This window comes from Symphalangus syndactylus, chromosome X (genome assembly GCF_028878055.3).
Source record: "Symphalangus syndactylus isolate Jambi chromosome X, NHGRI_mSymSyn1-v2.1_pri, whole genome shotgun sequence".
NCBI lineage: Eukaryota > Metazoa > Chordata > Mammalia > Primates > Hylobatidae > Symphalangus > Symphalangus syndactylus.
The window spans coordinates 39,035,137-39,060,000 of record NC_072447.2 but is presented as its reverse complement, the minus strand read 5'-3'; the positions used below and the strand labels follow the sequence as shown (position 1 = coordinate 39,060,000).

The 24,864-nt window shown below is 37.4% G+C and overlaps 1 protein-coding gene across 10 annotated transcripts in view; it reads right to left on the bottom strand.

Moving 5' to 3' along the window:
- POLA1 (DNA polymerase alpha 1, catalytic subunit) overlaps positions 1-24,864 on the bottom strand; it is a 298,585-nt gene that overhangs the window by 100,960 nt on the left and 172,761 nt on the right. For all 10 annotated transcript variants that reach the window (XM_055269496.2, XM_055269499.2, XM_055269502.2 and 7 more), the window contains one exon: positions 7,053-7,169. In XM_055269496.2, coding sequence (XP_055125471.1) covers positions 7,053-7,169 — 117 coding nt within the window. The remainder of the gene's footprint in view (positions 1-7,052; positions 7,170-24,864) is intronic.

Here is a 24,864-nt window from a genome sequence, read left to right as displayed (position 1 = left end):
TTTTGAAGCTACTGTTAGTTTTGGTCTTCATTACTTTTAGCTCAGGGCAATTCCTACCTGTAATGGGTTGAACTGTGTTCATAAAAAGATACGTTCAAGTCCTAACCCCGAGTCCCTGTGCATGTGGCCTTATTAGAAAATAGGGGCGGGGCTGGGCACAGTGGCTCACGATTGTAATCTCAGCATTTTGGGGGGTCAAGGCAGGCGGATTGCTTGAGCCCAGGATTTCAAGACCCGCCTGGGCAACATGGCAAAGCCCAGTTTCTACAAAAAGTATAAAAATTAGCCAGGTATGGTGGTACACACCTGTAATCCCAGATACCTGGGAAGATCGCTTAAGCCCAGGAGGTGGAGGCTCCAGTGAGCTGTGACTGTGCCACTATACTCTAGACTAGGTGATAGAGTCAGACTCTGTCTCACAAAAAAAAAACAAAAGAAAAGAAAAGAAAGAAAATAGAGTATTGGTACAGGAAATCACATTAAGACGAAGTTACAGTGAATTAGGCTGGGCCTTAGTCCAATATGAGACTGGTGTCCTTATAAGAAAAAGAGAAAGAGACACGCAGGGAAGAAGACTGCCACGTGACAAGAGAAGCAGAGATTGAAGTGATGCATCTACAAGCCAAGGATTAGCAGATGCTAGAAAAGGCAAGGAAGGATTCCCTGTAAATTTCAGAGGGAAAATGGCCCCGCCAACACTTGGATTTCAGACATATAGCCTCCAGAGCTGTAATACATTTCTATTACTTTAAGTCACCTGGTTTGTAGTACTTTGTTAATATACTACCTACTGAAGTCTTACACTTAGGTCTAAATAAGCCATTTGGGTCCAAAAAATCCATGATAAGACATGGCTTAGCAGTTGCATGTACAAAAAAATTGCTAGGCATTTTAATTTAGAGAATGCTCAAAATGAAAAACACTGCAAATATGGACACCAAGAAAGTTAACACAACTTCGAATAGACTTAACAGAAATTTACTATCTAGAAAAGGTAGCAGTGACAGGTTTCTTCTGCTCCATACTAGTGCTAGTGAGAGCACCTAAAATACTGCATGCAGTTTTGGGCTCCTCAATTTATCAACACACAAAGTCTTTACTAAGATCATTATTCTGAAAGCAGAGCTCTAGAGAAATGAAGACCTAGGAATATTGGGTCTAGCAGGGAACACTCAGGAAGATAGCTACTTTTATATGTCTAAGAGGCTCTCATAAAATGGGCATTGAATAGGTGCTGAATAAGTGCTTACTGAAGGCAGAGACAGAAAAAGGGATCAGTCTAGCTTTGTGTAGTACCATTCAGCTGAGGTAGGACCAATGAGTGAGCTACAGAAAAAAAAAATTCAGGCCAAACGTAAGACCTGTCTACTTAATTAAAAATAAACTTTAAAAGTATACTGACAAAGCAATCCAAATGTCCATCAATGGATGAATAAACACATTGTGGCATATCTATTCAATGGAATATTATTTGGCCATAAAAAAGAATGAAGTACTAATACATGCTACGACACAGATGAACTTCAAAAATGTTATGCGAGGTGAAAGATGCCAGACACAAAAGTTACATATCGTATAATTTCATTTAAAGAAAATATTCAAAGTAGGTACAATCCATAGTGACAACAGGGGCTAGAAGGAGGAGGAAATGGGGAGTGACTGCTTAATGGATATGGAATTTTCTTTGGGGCGATGAAAATGTTTTGGAACAAGATAGTGGTGGTAGCCACACAGCATTGTGAATGTACTAAATGCCACTGCATGGTTCACTTTAAAATACTTAATTTTATGTTATATGAATTATACCTCAATTAAAAAAAGTAAATTGAAAAAGGTTGCTAGCACCCGTGTGACAGTAAGAGAAGCTGTACATAGAATTTAGTAATCTCTTTGCATCAAATATGCATGTCAAAATAACAAAGAAGAGCTCCAAAAGACCCTTCATGGTAAACCACCATTCCCTACTAGAGAATAACCAATGACTAGGTTTAAGACTTTCGGTCATAGTTCTAAGGTTCTCTTCCTACATGGACTCATGCTTACTGCCTTAAGAGACCACAATTATTTTCATGTTTTCTTCTGAAAAAAGAAACTGCCCCAGGTAGCTTGGCAACATTCTCACTGTCCCTAACCTACTCATCAAATCAACAATTTGTTCAGCCATAGCCATTTTGAGATGGTAACATATAATGATTGTAAGTTCATTATTTCTCCTCTCCCTTTAAGGACAGAAGTCCTACATGGTACACATGTTATGTGTTCTGTTATAAAAGACTGTAGCAATTTTACAAGTGAGGAAAATGTGAGAAACACTAGGGGGTTTCTCAAAGTAGGTCTAGAGGTCATTTCACTGCTTTCCTTATAAGTGACCTTCAAGAAATTTAGTTGATTAAATAATTGAATAAAGGGCTCCACTATACTGCTCCTGCCCCAGGGACTACACAATTGCACAGATTATTTCTACCATGATCGAGAGAGTCACATACAGACATTTTCTCAGCTCTACATCAAGAATGAATATGTTAATGAGAAAAAGTTTAACTTGGTTTGAAATCCTAGTTTGATAATGAAAGATTAATAATAATAACAACAACAAAACCAGAAAGCTTTATTTTTGGTGAATTACTAATATAGAATCTCTGTGGAGGGATTCCATACACATTTCACCATATTAAAAAGTCAAAACCACATTCTTAAACTAAAGAGATACTAAAATATTTATTGCCTAACTTGGGTAAGTCTCATCTCTATCACCAGTATGAAAGAGTTTTATTTTTTAAAATAACATCAACTTTTATTTTAGATTCAGAGGGTACATGTACATGTTTGTTACATGGGTATATTGTGTGACACTGAGGTTTGGGGCATGAATGATCCTGTCAAAGAGGGTTCTATTTACTTAGTAACTTAAATATGCATTAAAATTTTCACTCTCGTATTTAAATGTACCTCCTATATAGCAAAGAATACTCAGGGAATATGTGTCTTAAGCAGCAACTTGTATACTGGGAATTTCCATTAGCCTAAAAAACTTAACTGTGAGATATATATATATATATATATGAATGAAATATCTGAGAAGGGAGAAGATGCACGTGTAAAACCCTGAGAAAAAAACTGTCCCAACTTTCTTCTTCTAACTCTGGCAATGTGAGCCAGCAGAAGAGCCATCTTTCCTACTCCAAGTCAATTCTGGAAAGTACTCAAGTCAACTGTAACCTAGGACTAAATGAGAGTAGGTTTATTATGTGCAGATAAGACTGGCACAGTAAGAGGCTAGTGCTTTACCATCAAACTTGAACAACATATTTAAAGCTCCCACTAGTCTAGCACTAGGAATGTCTAGTGTTCTGTCCAAACAGGCATTTATAAATGCCTATTTTTGCCCACAGATATCAATTTTGTAGAATTTTATACAATCTGTGTAATGTTAAAATAGTTTTATAAAGAAATGTTCTGTTCGTTAACATGTTTCTAGCACATAGCAAAGTGCCTAGAACGTAGTTGTAGTTGTTTAATAAATAATTATTAAATGAAAGTAAGGTATGATTGAGACAGAGCAACTGAGAACTTAAGAACCAGATGAGTATAATCCTGCAGAACAGATACTTTGGAAAACCCTCTGGTGATTACAATAATTCTGTCCATTGCACAATTGTTTTTCGAACTTCTCTAGAACTATCTTTGGAAAAATGCATTTTTCCCTCCTACTAGAAAAGCCCAGGAACCTCACAAATAGACTTAAGAAATTCCTCACCCATTATTAGCAACTCAAAATCGAGTACATAAGAGTGTTCTGAGTCCCACTGTCAAGGTCCCTGTCAGGAATGGCGAAGGAAAGTATCACCAACCAGCCTGCTCTGAAACTGAGTAACTCCACAGGGTCATGTCCTGAGCAGCACTGGAACCAGAGGAGCTAATCTATGAAAGCTTCTCCTTGGGAAGAGTAGCTGATAACCTTGACAAACACAAGTCTAAAACGCTGCAGTTTTGAGAAGGACAAGGATATGAAGAAAAAAACAAGTTACTTTGAAATCTAAAAAGATTAATAAATGATAAAAGATAACCTGATATATTAAACCACTATCAATGTCATCCTCGAAATGTTATCAGTCTAATAGCTTAACGATCTAAGATTATACACTAACCTTTTACCTTCTCTTACCAAGAATGCAATCACAAAACTGGTTGATTTTCTAAGAAGTAATTCGATTTTCATTGAACTTAACTTGATGAGTTGGATATTTAAAAAGTCTCAAAGGCAGCATCAGTTCATGAAGCAAGGTGATTCCCCTAAAGCCTACAACCGGATTGATGAGTCACACCAAATACATACACTTTTGTTCTCTCTCTGCACCTGCTGATGCAAGTCTTGAGACAAGACTGACGTAAAAATAATTCAATATGACAGCTAATTCTAACATTCCACATTTTAAAAAAAGTTGCTAATCATCAAAGGTATACCAAAAAAAGGGCAAGGAACTTTTTATGCTGATCAAATTAGTTTTAAAAAATAAATGATAGTGTCCAAATGTTAGAAAGGCTATGGTAAAACTGGTATGTTCATAAAGTACTGGTATACAGTATAAGTTGGGATAGCCCATTAGAAAAGCAATTTAGCAATATAAATCATGACCATATTGTATTTATGCAATGTATGTATGTATTGTTGATAACAATTTATCCTAAATGTCAAATAAAGAAAAAATCATTTAAGCAGAAAAATATTCATCACAAAATTTCAAGTAGAGATATTGAAAAGCAGCCTAAAATGCCCAATGAGAGGTATAGTTAAATTTGTGTTTAAAATTTTTGGTACTGGAGGCCAGGTGTGGTGGCTCATGCCTGTAATCCCAGCACTTTGGGAGGCCAAGGCAGGTGGATCACAAGGTCAGGAGTTCAAGACCAGTCTGGCCAACATGGTGAAACCCCATCTCTACTAAAAATACAAAAATTAGCCAGGCATGGTGGCACACGCCTGTAGTCCCAGCTACTCGGGAGGCGAAGGCAGGAGAATTGCTTGAACCTGGGAGGCAGAGGTTGCAGTGAGCCAAGATCGCACCATTGCACTCCAGCCTGGGCAACAGAGTAAGACTCCGTCTCAAAAAAAAAAAAATTCGTACTGAAAATGAAGTACAACACAGAAAAAATGCTTGACAAAAGATAAATGTGATACAAGTACATATCTTCATTGTGATGGCAATCATGTAGAAAAATACATATGGATATGCAAAAGAACTGAATACACAATGATGGTAGCTATTTGTAGTTCCTGACTAGTTGCCAAACTTTGTGAAATGATATATTATCCTAAAATTAAAAGTCATGATTATTTTAAAATAAAATATTTTCAGCTGGGCACATGCCTGTAGTCCCAGCTACTCAGGAGGCTGAAGCAGGAGGATTACTTGAGCCTACAAATTCAAGGCTGTAGTGAGCCATGATTGCACCTGTGAATAGCCATTGCATTCCAGCCTGGACAACATAGCAAGACTCCATTTCTAAAAATGTGTGTATATATTTTTCTAAAACTAGTCTATCAACCCTTTTCAGCAAGAAAATTTGAAGTCAAAACTTGATTACAGGCCTGCCTCTGCATTTAAAAAGTAAGTAAACAAACAACAGGTTCCCAAGTCTCACCTTCTTCTCACTAAAACCTTACAAATCTTCAGGCTAGACAAATTTGGAAAGTGAGGCACATTATGGACCTGTCCTAGTGAGACAGATTGCACATTATCATATTATAGGTTCTGAAAAGATCTGCAATAAACTTGTTTAATTTTAGCTAGCCCAGCATCTGCTAGATATACTTGATCACAAAACTCTTTGCTCAAAGGACGTGCAAACTTCTCACTACAGTTTGGAAAATGCTGTTTGGGTCGAAGATGCTCAAACGGGTCAAGAGAGAGAAGGCATCTTAATTACCAGAGAAGTGTTTCCAGATGCCATGCTTTCTAGTTGGGAGTCATTAATGATAGTATGTCTCACACTTCAGGTGTGTATATTAAGATAGAAAAATGGCTTGAGTGGCCGGGTGCGGTGACTCATGTCTGTAATCCCAGCACTTTGGGAGGCTGAAGCAGGCAGATCACCTGAGGCCAGGACTCCGAGATGAGCCTGGCCAACATGGTAAAACCCTGTCTCTACTAAAAATATAAAAATTAGCCAGGTGTGGTGGCATACGCCTATAGTCCCAGCTACTCGGGAGGCTGAGGCAGGAAAATCGCTTGAATATGGGAAGCAGAGGTTGCAGTGAGCCGAGATCCCACCACTGCACTCCAGCCTGGGCAACAGAGCTAGACTCCATCTCAAAAAGACATAACAGGCTGGGTGCAGTGACTCATGCTTGTAATCCCAGCACTGGGAGACCGAGGTGGGCGGATCACGAGATCAAGAGATCGAGACCATCCTAGCCAACATGGTGAAACCCCATCTTTACTAAAAATACAAAAATTAGCTGGGCACAGTGGCATGCACCTATAGTCCCAAGCTACTCAGGAGGCTGAGGTTACAGTAAGCTGAGATCGTGCCACTGCACTCCAGCCTGGCGACAGAGCAAGACTCCGTAAAAAAAAAAAAAAGCAAACAAAAAACAAAGAAAAATGGCTTCAGAACTACTTATTTATGCAGCTACTTATAAACAACTAATCCAGCAGAGGGGACCAAAAACCCCACAAAATAAACCATTCAGGGTACAGAGTTGGGAGGATTTCTGGCTCTTACAAATGGGATTCTGATCAAGCCCAAAGATGATAGCAGTTTCTAGAATGGAATGGCCATGTCTTCTTTTGTAATTATGTAGTGGCAACCAAAGAAATCTATAACTCATATGAGAATTAGTTTCCCTTTTAAATATAAATATAGTATTGCTCACGACATGTGAAAAAAAGAAAGCATGTATCTTTCTGAAATCTGTATTTTTTAAAAATAAGATTAGTATATGCATATGGTAGTAGGGCATCTTCATAGGGCAAATACTCAGTATCTACTTCTCAAAGCAAGCAGCCCTCTACCCTCTTCGACATGGTTCTTTAGCATTATGAGACTGTTACCTCTGGTTGAAGTGTAGCTTTCATGCAGGCTGGGCAAAGAGGCCCAGTTCGGGAGAATTGAAGGGGAAGGTGACGAGTTCGATTGCGACAGGTTGGCTCCTCACATATCAACCAGCCCTGGAGAGAAGGAAAGGAAAACTTCAGACTTATCACCATCGACAAATACAAGTAATAAACCTTTTTTTGGTTATCAAGATAGACTCATTTTATGTAATCTTTTCTCAGAAATTCTGACATAACTCTAGTTATCTCTCTCTCCTGACATGTTAATTAGATAGATCTATGCCCCAAACTTAGAAGTTAGGAAATCCATTAAGTTAAAAAAAAAAAAAAAAGAAAATCACGAGATGTTATTTCTTTTTCTTAAAAGAAACACCCTTCCGCACTCAAATACATCAAAACTTCCCAACAAAAACTTCTACTACAGGCAGAATGTAAACCAATGTGTTTTAGTTCATTAGTAAAGACCATTACCAAAGTAAAGAATGCACCACATACATGTATAACCTTCCCAATAGCTGAGTGACTATTGGCTAGTTACTTAATTGCTGTGCTGTTTCCTTCTCTGTAAAATGGATACCACAGTAGTTACTGTATATGGTTGTTGCAATGATGGAACACATTTAGAGTGTCTAGGACTATATTTGGCATAAAAGAAACACTTAACAAATATAATCAATTATTTCATGTAAACAAAAATAGATTCTCTCATATGTGCTTTCTAGAGACATAAAACTAGCTTCAATGTTTTCAAGGACAACTTCAACTGACCACTATTTTCCAGAGGTTTGAAATACTACAGCTATCGCTCACTTCTCTGTCTTTTAGAACCCTCTTCTCACCTTCCTTCTTCAGTTACTCTCCCTTGCTGATCTTGTTTGAATTTTCTCATAGTGATGTGATAAGAATATACCTAAGACCTTAAATTAGCATTATGTTTGTTACAAAACGTTATCTGTTAAACAAAGGAGACAAGACATCACAAATGGGGTCAAAGTTCAGCTGTTCATACTAAGGCACCAAGGTCTGTGGGCTTTCGTGCTACATGTATTGCCACAGAGGCGTAAGTATAAGGCAAATGTTACGGTGAGGTGCTGGGGTATGAAGGTGAACACGGTATGCTTCTGCTCCCTTGTCTCATGGTGTTCTCACCTGCGGAGCCCCCAGTAGGGACCTGACTATCTGTAGATCTTGGAGCATTTTGAGACATGGCAACTTCTGACCCGGTCTTGAAAAATGAGTGGAAGTTTGGTAAGTAGAGAAGGCAGAAAAGACAACTTACACAGAAAGAACAATGTATGTCAAAGAATGAAGGCCAGAAAGAGCTATGCTGAGTTATCATTAATAAAGGAATCAATAACATGCATAACTCCATATCCTATTTCTAGACTGAACAACTTGTTGGTCTTTTCCCCTTAGATAAGATCAGTATATACATGAGTGTTGGTTCATTATGTCAGGTACTTTAGTCTGGCACTTAGTAATGTTTCCATGTGGTGTTAATCCAAAGCCGAGGGATGCCTTCACTTGCTGCTGTGCCATTTGACCTCATTCCTCGGAATAGGCTTTTCTGGAAGTAGCTATAACAAAACTCAGGGGAAAGCACCAAGAATCAGTTCTTCTAGCTCCATTTAAGACTATCACAAAAAGGGAAAGTGTATTATAGATCTTTATGAATAACAAAATTATGCTACCTTTAAAGAATGTAAAATTCATCTAGTCAATACACCCACAGTAAGCATTATTCCTACCTTCATTCAATGCTAAACTATTTTAAAATTTAATATGAGCTTTTCAGGTAGAGGGAGGGTCTCAATGAGTCCTTAATGAAACTTGTAATATATGCCCAGAATTACATTAAATATTGTGAAGAATAGGCAAAAGGGCCCCAGGTACAGTTTCAGGAAATTACAATCTAAATAGGAAAGCAAGGTCCACACACATAAAGACTATAAAAGCAATTCAGTATGGCTTGGCTTTAAGAACCAAGTTGTGTGGTACCAACTATAAATGCTAACAATACAGAGAAGGGATAGATTAGTGTCTGAGATAAACTACTACTACCACAGCAAAAGATCATGAACCAATCAGTGTTTTGGAGTCACAGGCAGCTGTTTGTTTTAATTTTGAGGGTGTATTACAACATCTTCTTGATTTAGAGAGACATTTATATTCACATTTTAATATTTCTGAAACTCAGATGCATTTATAATGGACATGTACAGCTTGATAATGTACTTTAGTTTCCTTCAAAAAAGCTGTTAAGTCAAGAGTGCAGCTCATAATCAGCTCCTTAGAATTAAAGAAACAAGATACGGCCGGGCGCGGTGGCTCACACTTGTAATCCCAGCACTTTGGGAGGCCGAGGTGGGTGAATCACGAGGTCAGGAGATCGAGACCATCCTGGCTAACACGGGGAAACCCTGTCTCTACTAAAAATACAAAAAATTAGCTGGGCATGGTGGTGGGCGCCTGTAGTCCCAGCTACTCGGAGAGGCTGAGGCAGAAGAATGGGGTGAACCCGGGAGGCGGAGCTTGCAGTGAGCCGAGATTGCGCCACTGCACTCCAGCCTGGGTGACAGTGCAAGACTCCGTCTCGGGAAAAAAAAAAAAAAAGAAACAAGATACTGGCCAGGCACAGTGGCTCACGCCTGTAATCCCAGCACTTTGGGAGGCTGAGGCGGGCAGATCACGAGGTCAGGAGATGGAGACCATCCTGGCTAACACAGTGAAATCCTGTCTCTACTAAAAATACAAAAAAATAGCCGAGTGTGGTGGCACACACCTGTAGCTCCAGTTACTCGGGAGGCTGATTGCTTGAACCCGGGAGACGGAGGTTGCAGTGAGCCAAGATTGCACCACTGCACTCCCGCCTGGGTGACACAGCAAGACTCCGTCTCAAAAAAAAAAGAGAGAGAAACAAGATACTTCGGTTTAGTCTGTTCTAGGCATGGGAGATACAGTAGGGAATAGTGGAGCTGACAGCAAGAGCAGGTATTAAATTTTAAATGTAGCCTATAAACACTAAAGGTAAGACTACTTGTTTCTTGAAGTACCCATTTAGGTATATTAATAAAGGAAACAAACCATACAGGACTGGACCACTCCTTTATCATTCATTGGGTTTGTTACTTTAAATTTGATATCTGAGGCTTTATATGCTTTGGAATATATAATTGGTTAACATTGCCAACCACAGTTGTAATTCATCCAATTCTAAACAAAACTAAAAAAATAAGCAGACAGGTAACAACTATCATGTTTTGAGAAAAGAAATTATTCAGTTCCAAAATATAACCTGGATATTAAAATTACTTAATTTTTAAAATATAATGTTCAAAAACTATAGAGTTCTTTTCAGATGTTTTTGAAACTTGATTCTGTCAATTTACTACGATTTCACAACTCACTGGGGGAGCTGCCAACCACGGACATGCTAAGTTATCATCTCACCTGTTTTTAAAGCAAACACCTAAGTCTATCTCTGACAGAGGTACTAACTAAATGTCCTTTCAAATCATACAGAAAACAGATAATATAATTTGTCTAGACTTTCTACCAGTTATAATTAACATTAAAGAGGTCTTTTTTCCTTTGTCACCTCTCTATTCAGTGCTTATTTGGGTTTGTTTGTACTTACTATCTGTTAATCTCCCTTTACAAATGACAACAATAACTAGTGCTATTATGCATGGAAATTAAACATGCTGATAACTATGTGAAGGGAACTGGGGCTGAAAAAAATATTAGAAGCCTGTAACTCTTTATGCTTCTTGCTTTATTTTGATAATTAAGCTTTTGGTCATGGTGTATTTTAAACAAAACTCTTCTATGTAGGAAATAGGCCCTAATCATATTAAATATATGCTTTGCTTCAATTCAATTTTGTAAAGTACATTTTATTTAACCCTTTGTTCCCCCAACAAATGCCAACCAGCTAGCTAAATCTAACTTTCAAGGAGCATTTGTGCTGTTAAAAAATAAATATAGGCTGGGCATGGTGACTTATGCCTGTAATCCCAGCACTTTGGGAGGCCGAGGCAGGTGGATTGCCTGAGCTCAGGAGTTCAAGACCAGCGTCGGCAACATGGCAAAACCCTGTCTCTACCAAAAATACAAAAATTAGCTGGGAGTGGTGGCACGCACCTACGGTCACAGCTACTCGGGAGGCTGAGGTGGGAAGATGGCTGGAGCCCAGGAAGTCAAGGCTGCAGTGAGCTATAATTATGTCACAGCACTCCAGCCAGGGTGACAGAGTGAGATCCTGTCTCAAAAAAATTTTTTTAAATAAAAATAAATAAATATAACAGGTATTTGAAAATAGTCCATGACGATGCAAATTTTATAAGATCTCATACTGAATTTTGTCCCTTAAAAGTGACAAAAACAAAGCAAATGAAAATAATAATATTGCTTAAGTTCACTTTGATTTATCACTCACAAAGACAAAACTTAACTTACTTTCATTTCTCATTTTCAGAAATAACATATAGCCTGTACAGCCCAAGGCTACATTGACAAGTCAACGGAAGAGGACATTTTTAATAAAAGTGTAGTTCCTTGGAACTACTAGTTACTTGGAACTACCCAACCTATAAAAAGATTTGGATTTTAATAAAAACCTCTAGAATCACTTTAAGGATGTCTGCTATCCAAATATGTAATTTTATTATGTAATGCCACACACAAATTATCATAACCAATTGCAATAAGGTCAATAAATTTTTAGTTGCCTGGCTTAGCCACATTTATAAATAGAAAGTTCAAAAGAGGTGAAGTCAGCCTGTCCAATAGCAAAACAAACCTTTACCAAAATATTCCAAGCTCTATCACTTGTTGCTTTAATCTCAGCATCACTAATTCCTTAAAATCATTGTGTATGAAATTGTGTCAAATGTTGATTGGTTCTGATTACTAAATTATATTTTTGAGGCCTCAACTAAAATGGCTTCTTCTGCACATGTTAAAAAGGGATCAATTTCCACTTCTAACTGAGGCGTTCCTAGTAGTTGTACCTTAAACACAAACTGTTATTCATTTGTGTACATTTGTATTTTTAGAAGGCTATACACACAGAAATCATCTAGATCTGAAACTGTGGAGCATAGGAGGCCCTCAAAAATATCTTTTGAAGAAACTATCAACAAAGTAAACAGACAACTCACAGAATGGGAGAAAATATTTGCAAACTATGCATCAGACAAAGGTCTAATACCCAGAATCTATAAGGAACTTAAATCACTTCACATGTGAAAACCAAATAACCCCATTAAAAAGTGAGCAAAGGACATGAACAGATACTTCTCAAAAGACATATAAGCAGCCAAGCATACGAAAAAATGCTTATCACCAATCACCAGAGAGATGCAAATCAAAACCACAATAGGATACCATCTCACACTAGTCAGAATGGCTATTATTAAAAAGACAAAAAATAACAGATGCTGGCAAGGCTGCGGAGAAATGGGAACGCTTATACACTGTTGGTGGGAATGTAAATCAGTTCAGCCACTGTGGTAAGCAGTTTGGAGATTTCTCAAAGAACTTAAAAAAGAGCTACCATTCAACCCAGGAACTGCATTACTGAGTATATACCCAAAGAAAGATAAACTGTTCTACAAAAAAGACACATGCACTCATATGTTCATTGCAGCACTATTCACGATAGAAAAGACATGGAATCAACCTAGGTGCCCATCAACAATGGACTGGATAAAGAAAATGTGAGATACACACACACACACACACACACACACACACACACACACACACCATGGAATATATACTATGCAGCCATAAAAAAGAATGAGATCATGTTCTTTGCAGCAACACGGATGCAGCTGGAGGCCATCATGCTAAGCAAATTAATGCAGGAACAGAAAACCAAATACCACATGTTCTCACTTATAAGGGGGAGCTAATCATTGGGTACACATGAACATAAAGATGGGAACAGATTCTGGGACTACTAAAGCGGGGAGGGAAGCAAGGGCTGAAAAACCACCTCTTGGGTACTATGCTCACTACCTGGGTGACAGGATTATTTGTACCCCAAACCTCAGTGTCATGCAATATACCCATGTAACAAACCTGCACGTGTGCCCCCTAAATCTAAAATAAAAGTTGAAGTTATATTTTTAAAAGTCTTCTGAATAAATGAACAGAAGCAATCAAATAAAAATGTAGAGCAAGTTTATAAAAAACAATAAGGAAAATAACAATGCACAGTAGTTTGCATACTTGAGTCAAATATATAGTGGGCCCTTCTCCTCTCATTTCCAATCAGTCACCAAGTTTGTCCACTGGTCTTTCCTTTATAGTCCCATTACCACCAACCTCATCAAAGCCAGACCTCAGATTGTTCTATTTCAGTAGCCTCCTCCCTGGTTTCCCTGACTCCGTTCTCTCTTATATCCAACGCAAAGGGCTCTCCACTCCCAACTCCCAATCACATACCTTCCATAGACAATTAAGAACAAATTCATTGGCCTGGCTTTCAAATCCTTACAACCTCATCCTACTCCCCTGCCCTTTCTCATCATTCTCTTACACAAAATCGTTGCCCAATCAGATTGGTTTTCTCACTGTACTCACCACATTTTGCCTGTTTTCACCTCCTTATCATTATACAGGCTGGAGAACCTCTGCCTAAAAGGTCCATTCCTTGATCATCAGTTCCATTCGTCTTTTGTGAAATTTTCCCGACCCACAGGGATTTCTTGTTTATTCCACCTAACGCTGAGCATACACTGCGGTGCACTGTCTCTTAACCATCTTATTTTACCATCTTGCTTTGCCTACCTAACTGGATGGTTGGTCCCCTGGGGAACAATTTGTTTTGGAGCTGGTACTGTCTTCCCCAGTCTCTACCACAAAGGTTCACACTCAGTGAAGAATACAGAATTGAGGTTATGAAAACCTGCATGAATAGGGTTTCTTTCCTCCCATTTACTAACATAATTTTGTGCAACTCACTGAACCTCTTTCTGAGCCTCAGTTTCCTCATTTATAAAACAGGAGGTAACAATATTTACTCTATTAGTGTTGTTCAGGGGATCAAATAAGAAAACTCACAAAAATGTTGAGTAAATATTGTTATTATCCTGTCTCTGGTATTGGGGGACATTATTGCTAAGCTATAGCTGACAATGCACTATTAAAACTGCACCATTTTAACCAGGAAAGAGCCTGGTCCGTGTCCATCTGGTGTTATTACAAAACAGAGAACTAAAATAATGGATAAACAGTAAGATTAGGTGGTGCTGCTTCTCAATTTGATTGCAAAATATTACAACTATGTAGTCAACATAAATGAAATTTTCATATTTTTTTCCTGATCAAACTAAAACATAGTGAAGATACAGACCGCAAAACAGGCAGCGGGGGAAGAGGAGGCTGTCTTTGCTTTATTTTCGGATTCACAGATTTTCAAGAGACAGCATGGTTCTGCAGTGACGTACGATTTAGTTTAAATTGTAATGGCTCACCAGGAGTGCAGTGACAGGGTCACAGGACGGGGTCTGCCAGCATGCATGCTTTGAGTTCATCAGATTATTACTAGTTTTCAATAATGGCCATTAACCACCCCTATACCAAAACTAGATGTACTCTGAGAACATCAGACTCTCTTTTCACCCTAAACCATTTATAAATGTTCCGGGGTTCCCTTGCAGGCACATTTTTCTGCCACAGAATTATCCCTAGTGGCAAAAAATGGGTCTCCTTATAGATAGTGCACAGTATGGGCCCACAGCTGCTTTTGAAGAATGACATGTTGTGATTTGGAATTTCCAGAAATATCAAAAAACAAATTGCTTTCTGACCCACATTTGTACCCAAAACTGGGAGAAAATTTCCCTAAGATCTCCAGGGGAAGTTTTAACAGGAATATAATTTTGCTTTTAAAGTTAAATCTTCTACACTGCAGCATGCTGGCATGTCAAAGAGTGATTATTAAGTCCCAGAAAGGTGCTAGGGTAGGAGATGAAAGAGTAAATCAGGAAAAATAAATACATAAACTAACTATTCACCGAAGTTAATACAAGAATATTTTGAACAAAATTATCAAAACAGAAGTAGAAAGTGCCTCATCAGTCAATATAAGAATTTTAAATATTATTAAAATTGATTTTTAAAGTAAGACATCTCTTTAAATGAACAGTCATATGTCATTTCATCCAAGTTATTTGAAACTTATTGATCTTATCATTTGTACAAGGACCAGACTCTGCCATCAGTTTGCTGAAAGGATAATGGAGCACTCCCAAACTGTTATGATAGGTTAGATGCAAACAGTGGTCCTCATTTAAACACACAGAATAGCACTACAAGTGGACAAATTCCAACCTCAGCAATTGTATATTACATGATAAATTAGCAACTTGGTCTGCTTTGCCTCACATCAAATCCAATACAGAGCCTTGCTATTTTAATTTGCAATCAGAGCTTGAGCATCAGAAGATGTACCTGAGATACATTAAAGAGCCCCCATGCAAGCCATCTTCTCTCATTATACTGTGAGCACAGAAAGCCAACAATTACCAGCAATTGTATTTTACCCCTAGAGGACAATACCAGAACAGTTAAAACTGTCTCCATGCAAGCAACCAGGGAAAATATACTTAAAAGACTTTATATGGAAAATTACATTTTGGGGAAAAAAGTTCAATGGAGGACATGTATCTTTCTGTATGAGCAACTAAAAACCTCTCTTAGTATATTCAAGTCTATTCTGTAAAATACTCTCCCTATTCATCCAACTCAAAAGCAAGCTACATTCTTAGGCTATAATAGGTCACAACTAAGTACACAGTACCTTGCTTCAGGAATAATTTTGCTTTGTCTGTCAACTGTCAACAAGACACAAAGAGCTCATGCAACCCAGCCATGTACTGTGGATGTTAGAGATCTAACAAAATACAAATAACAAGACTACAAGATTTTCTAGCCACCCTGCTTTCATTTTATATGAGAAACTGAAAGCATTTTCCTTTCCACATTCCATTAATCTCTATTATATTACAAATCTTTTCACAAAATACTTTTTTCCCCCTATATGAAGCTACAGGTGACTTGGGGATGTAATATTCCAACTGTAATGAATGTCTGACTTTCTAACATGAATGATAATAAATGGATGTGTCAGGTAAGGCACATAGTCATTTCAACAAGGGAAAGGAGGAAAGAATCAAATGGAATGAGATGGTAAAATAGTTACTCTGGTGCTTATATTAATATTTTAGTGAAGAAACCTCTAAGAAAAATTGTTCATTACTTCCATCGCCATTCCTGCCTCTCAAGTCTTCACATCTGAAAAAAACCAACACCTTAGCGATGTACACACAATAATGAATAAACTTCAAAAGTGAACTCAAGGTTTGGTTTCATCACTATATGCACAGAAAAAAGACTGGAAGGAAATACTCTACAATGCTATCAGTAGTAATCTCTGTGGTTTCTTCTTCTATTTCTGTATTTTCAAAATTTTCTACAAGTGTATATTGTTCTTATAATCAGAAAGTTTATTAACAAGAGAAGAGACAGTTTTGCCAAGAGCTTGCAATATAATTAAATCACTAACACAGCTGAAAAATATTCTGAGCTATACCATGTGTATGCTTGCTGCCAAGATAAATATTCAGGGAATGTGCTTATGGGGAAAGAAAGGGCACATGAAAAAAAATAGTCTGTTCTTAAAAAAATTTTTTTTCTTTTTAACTAAATCTAAAATTTCAAAAATAGGTTAATTTAATCACATAAGCAATTCTCAATGAGAAAGTGACAGGGTATGTATTAGTAGTATTAGTATCATTTGTTAAATTAAGCCATTCACTAAAATGCACCCAGTCTTTTATGGAATATGATTTGAATACCTTTCTTTATGATGGTGGCTCTCTGAAGGTAGGTAATAAATCAGTTTTAAAGAGAGGTGCCTTGTTCCCCACGCCCTCTCCCCTGCCTTTATTCAGTGTGCACACAGATCAACTCAGATGTCCTGGGGTAAGAATCAAATAAAACAAAATTCAATCGGAATGGCATGCACGCTTAAAACCTTCTTACCAGAAGAGTTTTTCTTTGCTCAAGTCTAGCTAAAAGTAATTTTTATTGTTTGTTTGTTCAGAGACTAGTATTTATTGGTATGGTTTCAAGTGATACGCCTTTGGGTAGTGAACGACAAATGTTAAAACTGAACTATAGCTACTACTGCCTCAAAGGACATCTTAAAATCAGAATGGAGTTCAAACTATCACCAGGCAATGTTTGTTCATTTAACTTTAATTATTTTCTCCTTGAGAATGGTACTAATGAAACTGAATATCTTTCATGGTTTCGAAGGGCCGTTTGAATAGTCTGTAAACAGAACTAAGGGTAGACAAGAGATCTGGCTGAGTCAGGAGGTTGCTAGGTGATGTAGAATGTAAACCCACAAACTTGTTAAGGTTTGCTTTGCTTTCATGCCACTTTCACACACTCTCAAAAGTTTTGAGAATTGATTTTTCAGGTGGTCACTAAAAAAAAAAAAAAAAAAAAAAAAAGAACTCCCTCCCTCCAAAATTCACTCCCTGCAGATGTTCTGCCAGATTCAGAAGAAATGAAATCCATCTAACCTTTGGCTGCAACATGGGAAACTTTTGGTTTTACATGAATGTAGGATTATATATTTTCTGAATGCCCATAATTTAAGAAACAATTGCAAGGTAGATTTTAACATTTCAGAGAGACAGTTCTAATCTCTTATCTAACTTAAAACTAAAATTTCTCTTCAGAAAAAAAGCATGATCACAGTTTGGGAGATCTGGGGCACAAAAACCAAAACCCTGTGGCAAATGCCTTAGCACAAATCATCATGGTGACAAACCTTTTAGTTTAGCTACTCTTGTCTTTACTCTTCTGGCCTGCTCCAAGACTCACTGCCTGTGAGGCTTCTCCCTCAGGCCCCCTCCTCCAGCCTCCTTTTTAAGTAGCTGATCAGAGATTGTCCAGTAAGAGCACTTTATTAGATCATCAGCCAGAGGGGTTCACAAGTACTGAGAGCAATGGGCTCAAATGCGGCACATCAGTTTTAATAGACCAGGGGCTACTAGTAAACTGCAGATACTGCTGAGAACTTTCCATGCACTGAACTCTTGAAAAAGCACCGTCTCTCCAGCTTAAATGCAGCTGCCTCTTTCAATGCCGCAAATGGGTAAATTTGACAAAAAAGCCACCATTAAGACTACATGAAAGGCTCAAGACAACATCCTTTCAATGCTTTGTACTTCAGTAATCAGATGTACTTACTCACCCCCTCCCCCAAACCCGATCAAGAACTATTTCTGAATGGTAGGAAATAATTCCACTTTGTACATCTTTTAGTTAATCAAGACTTTCTATTCAGCAATTTGACCTTTTGTTCAAAACAGGATTATCAGTTTTTTCGCCAGTTACCAAGGGCGACTCGCATGGTGAACATAATTGCAATAATTTGCAAAACACCATGGCAACCCACATTACAACTAGGTAAATACTGGGCTTTTGTGCTACATTGTTATTTTCAGAGATGCTGAAGTCAAAGAACGAATGACAAATGAACACAAAATTTATATTTGCTTTGTCTCAAAAGAGAAGAAAATTGATAACAAGAATTGGGGGGAAACCGACTACAGCTGTAATTTCTAACTTGATTAATTAGGATGGTAACAGTCCTTAACAGTATATTCAACAAACAGCCCTGACTTCGTCTCTCCACCCACCTCTCTCCATACCACTACCACTATCCCCCCCCAACCCCAGACAAATTTTTTCAGCTTAGAGAACAAACATCCCCCATTTGCTCTTTTCTTCAACTTAATGGAATCCTTAATTGCAGAATATTGTTCTCCTGCTCTTCATGGCAATGAAAATGAGAGAAAGGAGGAGAGTGCCAGGGCAGACAGGGAGCTACAGTCATTTTTTTTTCCAGCCTCTTTTGGACACCCCAGGCCCAATGATGAGACGGCATTTTCCTGAAATCAGCAGCTGTTTCGTAGCAGACAATAAAGTAAAAACTATTTGGCTTTGCAGAAAAGCCACTTCTTCCCTCTTGGCAACACAAGGTAAGTCTACATGCCGAGATGAAGTTTCATAATTTAAATGCCAGAACATAAGATGAGAAAATAATGCTAACAATAAAAAAGCATACATTTGTCTTGTAAAGAAATTATTAACTGTAGTACTGTCCCGAAAGCTGTTGAAATGCATATGCTTGCATTGAGGAAGATGTTCAACAATATCACCAATGTGCTGAAAACCACTTTATACTCAGAGATCCCAATTCACAAAACAATCTAAAAATATAAACTGAGTATTCAGAAATTAATATAAAAATCAACATATTTTAGTAAACACAACCTCAAAAATAATATAATTTTTTCAATAATAAATATGATTAGAAAAGTTTTATCAGAATTTTTTACTCAGGTATAAAAGGTAGGTTCTATTTTATAGTAAAGGAGCAGTTTTTTTCTAAGAGGCACAAATTCTGTCATAATACTTAGCTTTTGGAAATTATCAAAGCTGACTTTCTCATGCAAGATGGAATATTTCAGGATGAGAAAAGAAAAATACACACAGAAAGGGCTTGCAGAAGTTATATTGCCGAGATCTCGAGTGAGAAGCAGCTCCAGATGCATTCTAAACACAGCCCAGTTTGCTTCCCTTCATCTGTCTTATAACAAGCAAGAGCAAAAAGAGAGTTTCTGAAACGATCTGCATATTTCCCTTAACTTTTGAAAAATCAAATGGACCTGATACCATAATGGGTCCATTCTTATTTTGTCAGGGCTGAAGACTCCCTGACAGATCTCTAAGATTCAGCACAGAGAAATCACAATTTAACATTCTTCCGAATATGCCTCCGAAATTATAGATACTGTGATTTCTCTCAAAGAGTAGAAATCAAAAGGATATATGACACATTAACTCCTTCTCAGTCAGTGATAACCTCTTTACACTTTGAAAATATATTTTATTTTCTGGCTTAGTTCACTCCAAATTTACCATACCTGTATTAAGTGCATTCCTATCAAAAGTCTAAATGTTAAGAGGAAATATATCCCTTAATGCCAAATTAAAGGGCTGAACAAGCCTTTGGTACTTTTTGATCAGATAGAATTGATGATAGATCTTGAAATGGGCCTAAAATCCCCATCACACTTGAACTTAAGAAACCCTTACATATAAATATTTTATAATCTACCTGGAATTTCTTCACTTATAACATTTTACCTTGTATATTCCTCCCCCCTTCTTTTGTGGCTTCTGTTCCAATGCGATTTTTTTTCTTTTCTCCTGCTTTTCCCCCCCTTTTCGCCTTTTTTCTTTGCCAACTGGCTGAGATGCTTCTTGACGTATATTTGTTTAGAAAGGCTCATCTACAAGTGACTGCAACATCCAACCTTCTATAATGTTAATAAATTACCCAAATCACTAAATCAGGAATGGCAAACACTTAGCAGGTATATTGCAGTTCCGTTTCCAACTCTGTCCTCAAGACCAGTATAGGATGGAAGCTGGCACTCAATATAAAACCCATCTGTTAACCCTGTTCCAAATACTTCTTGCTCCGGAATTCTTAACTCTGATGGCACACTGGAATCACCAGGGCAGCGTTACAACACAGCGCCACCGCCAGAGTGTCTGATTCAGTAGGTACTGGGTGGGGCCTGAGAATTTGCATCTCTAACAAGTTCCCAGGTGATACTGCTGCTGCTGGTTTGGGACCTCAGTTGGAGAACATCAGCCTGGGATACGAAATGAGCTTTGGGATGTTAAAAAGTTCCCCCAAGTGATTCTAATGTGCAGCTAAGGTTGAGAGCCACTGTTCTGTATTACTCTCATTCTCTCTCTTGTTCAAAAAGAACTACCGGTGATTATTTTCTGAACAATGAACTTCATAAACAGAATTGTACTTAAAAAATTCTCTCTCAACTCTTTTTCTCTTTCTACATTTACTCTTTAGATATTATTTCGGTGGTTCACTCTTGCTCTTCCAAGTTTCCCATGCAGCACTAGGATTATCAAAGCCTCAAATCTGACTTAATTGTATTACAAGAACTAAATGGTTTACATCACGTACATAGCTTAATAACATTCTTCCTTTAAAAAAACTAATAAACAACCTCAATCTGGCAATAAAATATAGTTCTTAAAATATGTGCTTTACTTAGAATCACAGAATTTTAGGAGTGCTGGTGAAAACAGTGTCTATGGAAAGCAACCACAATTACACCCTTGACTTTGACAAGTAATAAGAAATGATATATTTAAACCCTAAGTTTTAAAATTGGAAGAGACTTTAGAGCTCTTGTCTAATCTTTTGTGTTGTATGTGAGGAAAATGAGGCCCAGACGAAAGTACGTTTTCTGCACACTGTCACACAGCATGTAGACTGAACTTCTAGTCCAGTGCTCTTTACACGCTACATCTATGCTACTTAATATATGAGCCAGTCGCTGTATGTGGCTGTTGAGCACTTGAAATATGGCTAGTCCAAATTGAGATGGGCTGCAAGTATAAAATACACAGCAAATTTCAAAGACTTAGTTCAAAAAAGGAGACTACAAAATAGTTTAGTGGTATTTTTAACACTCATTACAGAATAAAATGCCATTTTGGATATATTGGGTTACTTTAAAATTTTTAAATATTATTAATACAGACAGGGTTTCACTATATTGCCCAGGTGATCCTCCTGCCTCAGCCTCACAAAGTGCTGGGATTACAGGTTTGAGCCACCACACCCAAACAGGTTAATTAAAATGTATTATCATATTATGAATATCTCTAATTTTTTAAAAAATACAAATGGAAGTTTATCATATACACTGTTCTAAATCCTGCTTTTTTCAGTGAAAAGTGGAGGAAATTATGGCCTGTCAGTACATATAGATCTGTAGTGTTCTTGTTAATGGTTGTACAAAATTCTATTATATGATAGTAATAATCTAATGAATTATCTTCTGATCAACAATAGGTTGTCTTCAGTCTCTTACTATTACTATTATAATGCTGCAAGCAATATCCTTGTATAGTACCTTTGATAATATCTGTAAGGACTGCACATGTGTAAGGAGAGATACCCAAATTAGAATTGCAAAGTAGAATGGTGTGTTCATTTACAATCTTGATGATGTTGCCAAATTGTTGTCCAAAAGGTGTACCATTTTTCATGCCCACCAACAGTGTATGTATGAGAGTGCTCCATTCCCTATACCCTTTCCTATGCTATGTATTACCTAAAAGCCTTCCAAAATAAGTGGAGCACAGAGGATTTTTAGGGCAGTGAAAGCACTCTGTAGGATACTGTGATGGTGGAGGTATGTTAGAAACATTTGTCCAAACTTATAAAACGCACAGCACCAAGAATGAACCTCAACATAAACTATGGACTCTGGGTGATGATGTATCAATATAGGTTCATCAGTTGTAACAAACATACTATGGCAGGGGATGTTGATAATGAGAGAGACTATACGTGTGTGGGGCAGGGAGTATAAGGGAAATCTCTGTACCTTACTCTGAAATTGTGCTGTGAACCTAAAACTGCTCTAAAAAATCAATTATTTAAAAAGTTTTCTCAATTCCACAATTATTAACAATATTACTTTTATAGTTCAATTTTCTAAGTTTAAGTTTTTGATCCTTCTGAAACTTGTTTCAGTGTAAGGAACAAGGAAAAAAACTGTATTTTTTTCCAGATGATCATTCCTACTGATGTGAACCACCCCCTTTTAAAAAACAAAATGCAACTTTGGGTCTATTTATGGGCTTTCTATAGTTGCTCCATTGAAATCACCAAATATTTTTGCACCAAAATATTTTAAATATCCCAATTGTAAAAACTGGTAGGACTGGTGGGTCATTTTCTTTGTTAGAATTTTCCTGCAATATTCTTTTAAAAATTGAGGAAGCTTTACACTTATGGATAAACTTAGGGGAACTGACAATCCTAAAATGTTGAGTGGTCCTAGCCAAGAATATATGCTTTACCATTTACCCAAGTCTTCTTTTAAGCCATTCAGAGTTCAAATATATCTAGCACATTTCTTGTTAAGTTTATTCCTAGGTATTTCATCTTTTTAACCTGTATTATAAATGAGAGTTCTTTCATTATGTTTTCTAACTGGCTGTGTGCATACAGCCGAAAGCTACTGATTTTTAGCATTAATTTTATAACTAGTAACCTTATTAAAATTCTTTTTGTCTGTGATAGTTTCTTGGTTGATTTCATTGGACTTTCCATGTTAGAATGATCTGTAAATAATAATTTCCCCCTTCTTCCAATTTTTGTATATTCCTTTTTTTGGTCTAATTACAACGGTTAATATTTTTAAAGGGGATTTATCAACATTTCCACCGGGCTGCCTCTAGCAGATTTCCCAAGGATCTAGGGCCATGGACCTAAGAACTAAGCCACCCAGGAATCTCTGCAACTGAAAAAAAGTAACTTTATTAAAATCATTACAGATTCTGTAGAGACCTTAGTCTCAGAGTGCCTAAAATCAACTTTGGGACTGAAACTTTAGCTAAAGGACATTAAATGGTTGACTAAATATTAAAATAGCTCCTTTTATAATTGGGGAATTAGTCCTCTCAAAAGATCCCTTCCCTAACATGTCTTATTTAAATTAAACTATAGTTTTCAATCATTTCTCCTGGCTCTGCCTCTAAAAACCACAACTTGAAATGGGGCAGAGCTGAATTTTAAGGGCCTCAGTCTCTTCTTTCATAAAGATGGGTGTTGCATCAGGATAGACGATTGTAAGGTCTGTTCAAGTGTGAGAATTCTCTAATTCTACAACATAATTAAAAAAAAAATGAGGTTCCCCATAAGCCTCCATGATTTATCTGCAACTGAGGTAAGCAAAATATACACATTCCTAGCACTGAAAGTATTTCCTCTTAACTAAATCTCATTACTCCACCATTAAGTTAGGATTTAGTGTTACTACTGTTTTCATTCAAGTGCTCCTGGCTGAGTAATATATGTCGGTGAATGTCTACAGCAGTGGCTCTCAAAATGTGGGCCTGAGATCAGCAACATCAGCATCATTTGGGAACTTGTTAGAGACGCACATTCTCTGGTCTTTACCCCAGACCAAGAATCAGACACTCTAAGGGTGGCACCCAGCAATCTGTGTTTCAGCAGGTCCTCAATGGTGTGACAGTGATAAATGGGCCTGTATTTATACAAATAAGGTTTAATAAGTATAAATCATGAGACTAAATGGCATATTCTATCAAGTTGTGAAACATATAGAAGCCAGGCTGAGGCAGAGTGCTACAATGACAGGCAAAAGGCTTAAAATACATATATGTATCAATCATTAGTTGTTAATCCTGACATTTGCCCATTATGTTACCCCTCTCAAAGCCCAAAATACCTTATTCCCCTCTGAATACTTTGGTTGCTAAGGATTTTAATACACATTCCCAGGGCCTACAATTTCTAAACTGCAAGAACCGTAAGGAAAAGATCTGCCATCTTAGGAGATATTTTCATGTGTTGAAACAGGTTCAAAGAAAAATTCTTTAGATTCATCTCCAGAGCTCTCTTGACCTAGCTCTGAATCTTCTAACAAGCCCCTGAATCTACTTTCATGTCTCACTCATCTGTGGCAAGCCTAACATGCCTCCCATCAACACTAAGATGATTTTAGGAATGCCTGTCCATTTGCTAGTCCATTGCCTGACTTCTGATTCCATTCTAGGGCTTAGGAGATGCTGTTAGGAAAAGATTCTCTTTGGCTCCTCGTTTGATGTTTTATACAATAAAACGAAAGAATTTGACTTT